This window comes from Engraulis encrasicolus, chromosome 17, assembly GCF_034702125.1.
Source record: "Engraulis encrasicolus isolate BLACKSEA-1 chromosome 17, IST_EnEncr_1.0, whole genome shotgun sequence".
In the NCBI taxonomy this organism is placed as follows: domain Eukaryota; kingdom Metazoa; phylum Chordata; class Actinopteri; order Clupeiformes; family Engraulidae; genus Engraulis; species Engraulis encrasicolus.
In genome coordinates, this window is record NC_085873.1 from 18,540,086 (window position 1) to 18,550,085 (window position 10,000).

The 10,000-nt window shown below is 46.2% G+C and overlaps 1 protein-coding gene across 1 annotated transcript in view; it reads left to right on the plus strand.

The window, feature by feature from the left end:
* The window catches only part of baiap2b (BAR/IMD domain containing adaptor protein 2b), a 123,668-nt gene that overhangs the window by 103,382 nt on the left and 10,286 nt on the right, over positions 1 to 10,000 (plus strand). The window contains exons 8-10 of the mRNA XM_063221918.1: positions 840 to 1,085; positions 6,417 to 6,599; positions 9,641 to 9,861. Of these exons, the coding sequence (XP_063077988.1) occupies positions 840 to 1,085; positions 6,417 to 6,599; positions 9,641 to 9,861 (650 nt within the window). The remainder of the gene's footprint in view (positions 1 to 839; positions 1,086 to 6,416; positions 6,600 to 9,640; positions 9,862 to 10,000) is intronic.

The following is a 10,000-nucleotide window of genomic DNA, read 5'->3' on the forward strand; positions in this document are numbered from 1 at the left end:
AGCAACTGCACTTTGTATTTTATTACAAGGCTATTGTTCAATGTAATATAATGCAATCTAATACCAGTGTTTCTCTCTTCCCCCTCCTCCTCCTCTTCTTCCTCCTCATCTTCTTTCTCCACCTCTCCTCCTCCTCTTTTTCTCCTCTTCCTCCTCGTCTGCTTCCTCCTCATTCTCCTCCTCTTCATCATCCTCATCTTCCTCATCCTCTTCTTCCTCCTTCTCTTTCTCCTCACCCTCTTCCTCCACCTCCTCCTCCTTCTGCTCCTCTTCCTCATCTTCCTCCTCCTCCTTCTCCTCCTCTTCCTCCTCCTCCTCCTCTATGTTTTTCCTCCTCTTCCTCCTCCTTCTCCTCCTCTTCCTCCTCATCTTCTTTCTCCTCCTCCACCTCCTCCTCCTTCTGCTCCTCTTCCTCCTCGTCCTTCTCCTCCTCTTCCTCCTCCTCCTCCTCTATTTTTTTCCTCCTCTTCCTCCTCCTTCTCCTCCTCTTCCTCCTCATCTTCTTTCTCCTCCTCCTCCTCGTCTTCCTCTACCTCCTCCTCCCCTCTCCTCTCCTCCTCGTCTTCCTTCTCCTCATTCTCCCCCTCCTCTTCCTCCTCTCTTCCTCCTCATCCTCCTCCTCTCCTCCTCGTCTTCCTTCTCCTCATTCTCCCCCTCCTCTTCCTTCTCTCTTCCTCCTCATCCTTCTTCTCCTCCTCCTCCTCTTCTTCATCCTCCTCCTCCTCTTCTTCATCCTCCTCCTCCTGTTCCTCCTCCTCTCCTCCTCCTCCTCCTCTTCCTCCTCCTCCTCCTCCTCCTCCTCCTCCTCTTCTCTTCCTCCTCTCCCTCCTCCTCCTCAGGGTAAGGAGCTCCTGGGTCACAAGTTGCCCCTGTGGCACCAGGCGTGTGCTGAGCCCACTAAGCTGCCGGAGCGCGCCATGCTGCTGGCACAGCAGATGGGCAGTGCAGCGGGCACCATGAGCAGCGCGGGGGCCGCGGGCACCCTGCACAGCCACAAGGGCGGCGCCATGCACATCTCTGACCCCATGCCCGGCGCCAAGCCCTTGCCAATGCCCGCCGAGCTGGCAGCACTCATCAACCAGCAGGTGAGACAGGGGAGGTGGGGCATGGTGCACCTGATCAAGGGGACGGGGGGCATGGGGTACCAGCAGGTTTGACACCTGGGCAATGGGAGAGGGGGCAACACTCATCAAGGGGACCTGGGTAAACTGGAGGGGGACTAGCAGGTGAGATGAGGGAGGAGAGGCAGACACCTGTTGGGGTGGGGTGCAGAGAGGCCTGGTATTTATTAACCAGCAGGTGGGGGGAGGGGGGGATTAGATGCTGGAGCAGGGGTTGACATCGTTGTCTGGGGAGGGGTCAAAAAGGCAGGTAGTAAGATGTGTCATATGGGGAGGGCACCTGGCATCTAGGGAGAGGACTAGCAGGTGCCATGGGGGCAGCAGATACCTGTGGGGGAGGGCAGCAAAGGGGGCAGGTGTTAAGACGTCATCCGGCAGGAGCACACACACATACAGGCATGCACACATGGTGACACAGGAATCTTGGAGACATTGAGAATGGACTAGGTCTGAAACGTCTGTTGCTCCAGTTAATCTCTGACTTCTGTTGTCAATTTTCGGCTACGATATACATTTTTCACACAAGCCTTGTGTGCTCCTCCTTTTTTCATTATTTCGAGTGATTACTACTTTTTGGGAGTGGACGCACCAAGCAATACACAGGTCTAAAATGCAGACGCAGACGCAGACGCAGACGCAGACGCAGACGCCGACCTTTGTTAGTTTTTGTCATCGACACAGGAATCAAGCAATATTTACAGGCCTTGATACAAATTCACACAGAAACACACACACACACACACACACACACACACACACACACACACACACACACACACACACACACACACACACACACACACACACACACACACACACACACACACACACACACACACACACACACACACACACACACACACACACACGGCACACATCCGCACACACACATCTAGACACACTCGCACAAGCACACCAAAACCTGTCTTGTTATGGGGAAGAAATAGGTTTATGTTTTATTAATGTCAAACAAGGGGCTGACAAATGTATATTTATTGCGATCTATTTACGACGTATGAATAATTAACGTTTTGGGGAAGGAAGTGTCGCCAGACATGCCACATTCGTCATTGCTGGGCTGCCATCAAGGGGAGGAGGAGAGAAGATGATGTATAGAGAGGAGGAGAGAAGATGATGTATGGAGAGAGGAGAGGAGAGGAAAGGAGAAGAGAGGAGAGGAGAGGAGAGGAGAGGAGAGGAGAGGAGAGGAGAGGAGAGGAGAGGAGAGGAGAGGAGAGGAGAGGAGAGCAGGAGAGGAGAGGAGAGGAGAGGAGAGGGGAGGAGAGGAGAGGAGAGGAGAGGAGGAGAGAAGGTGATTTATGGAGAGGAGAAGAGGAGAGGAAAGAAGAGGAGAGGAGAGGAGAGACGAGAATAGGAGAGGAGAGAAGAGAAGAGAAGAGAAGAGAAGAGAAGAGAAGAGAAGAGAAGAGAAGTGAAAAGAGGAGAAGAGAGGATCATGTAAGAGGTGACAGTAATGACTGGATTTGCAGGTAGACGCCTCCTGTTCAGATTTCTGCCATCTGCATTACACGCTCCAATGAGCAATACAGGGATGCATGTCAGAGAAAGAAAATAATAATGAAATAATACAAAAGTTGTTGGAGGAGACATGGATCTCTACAGTGGCAGAGATGCATGTGTGTGTTCTGTCGAGCGTTCAACATCAGGAGAGGCACCCTCGCAACACACACACACACACACACACACACACACACACACACACACACACACACACACACACACACACACACACACACACACACACACACACACACACACACACACATGAAGACTATCACACACACGCGCGCACGCACACACACACACCCACACACACATACACACACACATGCACATGAAGACTATCACACACACACATGCGCACACACACACGCGCACACACACACACACACACACGCACACACACACATGCACACACCTTACTGAGCTCCTCGTGTGTGTTTTAATCAGTAGCCGCTAATACACCTGCCCTCCTCCATCTCACTCCTACAACATCTCACCTCCATCCAAGCTGAACTGATGCAGGAGGGATGATTATAACAACTAGAGCGAATGTAGAGGAGAGAGAGAGAGAGAGAGAGAGAGAGAGAGAGAGAGAGAGAGAGAGAGAGAGAGAGAGAGAGAGAGAGAGAGAGAGAGAGAGAGAAACGGACAGAAAGACAGGAAAATCCTACTGACAGTATGATAATGTGGTATGGCAACCTTTAAGGTGTGAGAGAGAAGAAGACGTAGACATACAAATAGAGAGAGAGAAAAAGAGTAGATGTGTGAGTCCTGTGTGGTGTGGTGTGGTGTGATGGTGTAGGATGGCAACAGAGTTCACCCTTTAACACTTCACCTCCACAGAGAGCAGGTCAGAGAACATGCAGATTCCTCACCTCCCCTACACAGGAAACGCTCTCTCCTCCTCCTCTTCTCTTTCTCTCTCTCTCTCTCTCTCTCTCTCTCTCTCTCTCTCTCTCTCTCTCTCTCTCTCTCTCTCTCTCTCTCTCTCTCTCTCTCTCTCTCTCTCTCTCTCTCTCTCTCTCTCTCTCTCCTCTGCCTCCTCTATCTTCATCTCTCTCTGTGTCTCTTTCCTTCTCTCTCTCTCTCTCTCCTCTCTCCCTCTCTCTCTCTCTCTCTCTCTCCCTCTCTCTCTCTCTCTCTCTCTCTCCTTCCTCCTCTCTCCTCTTACGCCTCTCTGCCAGAAGACTCTAGTTGAGCATGTTGCCAGAGTGGGAGTCTGCATATTCAGAGCTGACATCAGAACTGACATTTTATACTCACTAACTTCATCCATCCAGACCTGAGGTGTCTTTCCAAATTTTCAAAGTGAAGCTTGATGTAGGTCTACTGTATGTTATTTTTTACTTTGCTACACTTCATTAATTAGAGCTGGAGGCACGTTGACGCACTGACTGAAAAGAAAATCGACATCATATTTTGCATGCTATGTTAATCATAGTTTGACGTATTAGATTTCAAAGGGAAAAAAAACATCTCAAACAGTATAGCACAAGCTCAAGGAACCTAGGAATAGTCACAGGCCTTCATACAAATTCAGACATAAACACACTGACACACACATACAGCACACATCCTCACGCTCTCGTACAAGGCACACACAGAAACCTGCCTTGTTATGAAATAGGTTTATATTTTATTAACATCAAACAAGGGACTGGTAGGGCTTGTAGATTTCAGAGCTTTAGGCTTCAAGGCAGGGCCGCCGCTAGGCATACCCAGAGTGTGCAGAGTGCTAAGGGCACCAACCAGTGCGTGGGGCACCAACTACTATGCCCCCAAAATTGGGGCTTCTTAAAGGGACACTGTGCAGGAAATGGTCAAAAAGGTACTGCAATTATGCTGCTCATTGAAACTGGGTTGGCTATCGCCAAATTTGATATTTACATGAAAGTTTACTAAGTAATGAACAAATATTTTCTAGTATGGTCCAAGTAGAGTCATTTTTGCAGCTAAAAATGGCTATTTTTGGAAATTCAAAATGTCGGACCATGGAGAAGATCCTCCTTTTCAGGTGTGAAAAGTGCAATTTTTCCAGTCACAATGAATACTTAGAATTTGGTGGTGGTGGTAAGTATTCATGAAAAAGGTACCATTAGTGAATGGGCAGCATGACTTCTGGAAATAAACAACTAAAAATCTCTCACAGTGTCCCTTTAAATTGAGATTGACTAAAAAAAACGTTATGAAAAAAATATTGAACTACGTTGCAAAACATATATTTATAAGTCAATAGATTGTTATTATTATTATTATTATTATTATTATTATTATTATTATTATTATTATTATTATTATTATTATTATTAATATTTAATTATTGGGGGGGGGTGTAGGGTTTGGTGGGTCTCGTAACCAGCTATGCTTATAGGGCCTCCGAAACCTTAGTAGCGGTCCTGCTTCAAGGTGTCCACGTCAGAGGTGCTCTGAGGTGAACAGCACGCCTCTCCTGCCCGACATGGAAGCAGCAGCCAAGCGTGATATTGCTTTTCGATGCGCTCCACCTTGACAAATGTATCAAGGGGGGCACGGCAAATAGCACCAAGAAACAAGAAATGGCATGTCAAATGGATTTTAACCTCAGGCTTTTAGGTGACCTTATCATGAAAACCATCAAGAAATGATATACTCAACAAAACACAGCACAATGTAGCCATAGAGTAGTTGTAAGGTTACTTTCAGAAAAAGTGAATAATGTTAACTTTTTCATTTTATGCAAGTTGATTTTGATGTAAGTGTGTGTGTGAGTGTGTGTGCGTGCGTGTGTGTGTGTGTGTGTGTGTGTGTGTGTGTGTGTGTGTGAGTGTGTGTGTGTGTGTGTGTGCATGGAAGGCTTGACACCAGCAGTAGCAGCTGTGGAAACAAACAAATGAAAGCACCTTTCTTCCTTCCTCCCCATTCAGTCCCATTGTACCGTACATGTTGTTTAGTAACAGCAAATGTCATTCAGCCCTACTCTACTCTACTCTTCTCTACTGTGGTGTATAGCAGAGGATAATGGGACCAATGGACCAGTGGTGGCATGGCATGAAGTAATAGCAAAAAATATAATTCAACTCAGGGATGAATAAAAGAACTCTACTCTACTATCCCCCCTCTATACGCTATATTACTCTACTACTCTACTACTGTACCCCACTCTATGCTCCTGTACTGGGGTGCATTTCTCAAATGCCTAGTTGTTAGCCGGTTAGCAACTTGGGTAGTTGCCAATGGGAAATTGCATTGAAAACAACAAAGTAGCTAACATAGTTTGAGAAATGCACCCCTGTACTGTACTTTATTAACTCTGCTGTACTCTACTGTACTCTGTTCTGTATTTTAGAGGGTGATGGGTCTTGACGGGGGTGTATATAATCATTGCTCTATACCAGTGGTTCCCAACCTATGGGGCAGGGCCCACTGGTGGGCCCTGAAGGTATTCCAAGTGGGCCTTGAAATCATGTTCCTAAAATAATAATCATATTTTGGTGTGTGTTGCTGTTGATTTATTTGAGTTTTATTCTTAATTGGGTCAGAGGTGGGCCCCAAACATTTTTGACAATTTTGAGTGGGCCCTAAGTTGGAAAAGGTTGGGAACCCCTGCTCTATACTGTACTGTACTGTACTGTACTGGATTAACTCTACTCCATTCTCCTCTCCTTTGTTTTATTGTAGAGGGTGATGGGTCTTGACAGGGTACAATGCTGAATGGCTCTATACTGTACTGTACTGTACTGTACTGTACTGTACTCTATTAACTCTACTGTACTCTCTTCTGTTGTATTGTAGAGGGCGATGGGTCTTGACGGGGGTGTGATGCTGAATGGCGGTGCGCACGGAGGAGATGACTACCAGCACTGGATGGAGGGGAAGGGGGCAGTCGGCCAGGGCAAGGCCAGCGCTCAGGGCCATCGGATGGGGGGAGACAGCTACTCCAACACCCTGCCCGCTCGGAAGGTGGCCCCCGCCAAAGGCAAGACGGCCATCGGTATGCTGAACACTCGCTCTTACATCACGCTTGTTTTACCCACCTTACCTCAACTCTACGCGTATTGTTTCTCTTTCTTTCTTTCATTCTTTCTTTTTTACTTTCTTTCTTTCTTTCAAAGGCAAGACAACCATTGGTACAATGACCACTTCCTCTTACGTCATGCATGTTTTTCTCACCTCACCTCACCACACCACCTTCTTTCTTTCTCTTTCTTTTTTCTTTCTTCTTTCTTTCTTTCTTTCTTTCTTTCTTTCTTTCTTTCTTTCTTTCTTTACCTCTGTGCTTCTCTGTCTACCCCTCCACCTTAAATCGCTGATGCCGTCATTTCTCCTTCTCTCATTCCGTTAGGTCTTTCTCTATCTCGCCATCGTAACTACAGTGCAGCCAATGACCTGGAGTAGGCTACAGTATTGTTATTATGCAGCCAATGACCTTGCCTGGCTCTTGCCCGACCTATAGTTCCACTCAGCTTCGTGAGCTCCATTACTGGGAGCATGTAGTCAAAAAATGTAGTCAAAAAAATAATCGCAGCATTTATTGCTTCAATTTCAACAAAATCCTTCAAAAACATTTTCTGTTGATCTCTAAACCGTCAATATAGTCTATAATATCGCCTGTGACTCCTCAATGTGAGCTGCCATTGATTTGAAGCAATGAATGCTCTGCATTTTTTTTTTTAGTCCAGAAATGGAATCCTGCTACATGCTCCCAGACCTCTGTGTGTGTTGAGCGCCACCAGGGGGCTCCAGAGCTCAAACACACAGAGGTCTGGTAGGAACCAGGCTACCAATGACCTGGAGTACAGTATTGTTATTATGCAAGCCTTCTTCCGGCATTTATAGCCAGCCTGTTATTCAAATAGGACGCTATAGAGACAGATGACAAATAGGAGACTAGACAGCTGACATGACAGCAGTGGGCGCTACGGACAGAAGAGCAGAATGCCTTTAGGCCACTCCTCTTCCTTTTGACACACATGCACAGTGGTCATGCAGCTGTCTGTGACAGGTTAGGTTTAGGGAAAGTATTGGTCTGGGCACAAATTGAACACTCAGAAACATTGCATTACTGACAGGTTAGGATTAGGGATGGTTTTGGAAAGGGCACAGATAGACCAAGCAGAAACTACCTATGTGCTTTAGACAGCAGGGAAAGCGTCAGAATCTAGACGCAATCTCAGATGTTGGTTTGCGTGAGAAATTGGACGCAATTTCTCGCCAACAGGCTCAAAAGCAGGGCATCACCAATGGGGACATAGAGGACATATATTTAAATAACCATTTTCTTAAAAAAAATGCAATTGGAAAAGTGGGTGAAGGACAAGGACACTGATTATTTTTTTTCGCATGACAACATTTCGGGTACTTCCTCAGTTTGCTGTGGACACAGAGAGCAGCTAAATATACACACGATACTGTGGAGAACTGAAGCTAATTATACACACAACTGTAGCTGACTGAGCAGGTCAGCTAATGCTACATACGAGATGTGCAGGTCAGCTAACGCTACAAGATGTGCATACTGGGCTCCTATTCAGGATGAGTTCTGGGTCAGAATGATGCATTAGAGTCTAAAATGGGCGATGCGGTTTAGAGCTGGTAGTGTAGGTCAAATAACGAATAGCCTGATTCTCTATCATACAGTATGTCAGATAATGAATAAGATCACAAATACAGGCGATACAGTATGCTGTATGCACAGTATCGGACACTTCACAATCCTTTTGTTTAAGCTTCTCGTAGCAATGCCTTGTGGGCAGCCATACTCTAGCGGTTTAGTTTAGTTTAGTTTAGTTTAGTTTAGTTTAGTTTTAGCTTAGTTTTAGCTTAAACGGGGACCATGCACAAAAGTCATTGGTTACAAGACGATGTGATGAATGCTGTGATGAATCATGTGTTAATCGTATCCCTTGGTTGCCTCATCTGCGTCTTCTTGCGGTATCAGATAAAATATGAATGAAATCAAATATATCACTTATGTAACACCCTAGATTTTCTGCAAACCAGCACTAGAACCAGCATTAATGAAGAGAGTGAATGAAAAATATTTGAAACAGGAACATGGAATTGTCAAATGACTAAAATCTAGGACATTCCGTGTCTTGGGGAAACAACAAGAACATTCCAAGACTGTATTTATATTATATTATGTAATTCATTTATTTTTAAGAACATTTGCGTTAAAACTGGGACAGTAAGCAAAGGCACACACACACACACACACACACACACACACACACACACACACACACACACACACACACACACACACACACACACACACACACACACACACACACACACACACACACACACACACACACACACACACACACCACAGGCATTAGCGTCAGGGGTCTGGGATCTGTCTGTGCCCACACAGCTGTCAATCAAACCCACCCTGTACTGTCAGAATAATGTTTTTGTTTGACTGATTGTTGAGTAACAACAGCCACCTGTGTATTTTCAGCCGAGGAACATCTTATATAATCATGAATTTGCATGTTTGGTAGCCTCGGAGACTCAAGGTTGGGTTGAAGTCAGGCAGCGTGACTTCTTTTCTCCTTATCTATGGTCCTTTTTACCATGCTGTGCTAGTGATTTCTTTATTGTATTTCTTTATCTTTTATTATTATTATTATTATTATTATTATTATTATTATTATTATTGGTAATACCGTTGACTTATACACTGAATCTTCTGTTTATATGTTCCTTGTGATCATGTGAAGATGTATAATGAGTCTTTTTTTTCTTCCTTTTCCTCCTCCTCCTCCTCATCCTCCTCCTCTTCCACTTTCTCTTCCTTCTTCTCTTCCTCCTCTTCGTCCTCCTCTTCCTCCTCCGCCTCCTCCTCTTCCTCCTCCCCCCCTTCCTCTTCTTCACCTTCTTCCTCCACCTCACCATCTTCCTTCTCCTCCTCCTCCTCCCTTTCTATCTCCTCTTCCTCTACCTCCTCCCCCTCCAAATCCTCCTCCTCATCCTCCTCCTCTTCCTCCTCCTTACCCCCCTCTTCTTCCTCCTCCTCTTCCTCTTCCTCAGCTGAGACCCAGACGTTGCCTCGCTCCAGTTCGATGGCGGCGGGTCTGGATCGTCACGGGCGTACGCGCGTGCAGGCCATCTACTCCCACGCGGCGGGGGACAACAGCACGCTGCTCAGCTTCAGCGAGGGCGACATCATCACCCTGCTGGTACCCGAGGCACGAGACGGATGGCACTACGGCGAGAACGAGAAGAACCGCATGTGAGTACTTATCACTAAAACGAGAAGAACCGCATGTAAGTACTTATCACTAGAACGAGAAGAACCGCATGTAAGCACTTATCACTAGAACGAGAAGAACCGCATGTAAGTACTTATCACTAGAACGAGAAGAACCGCA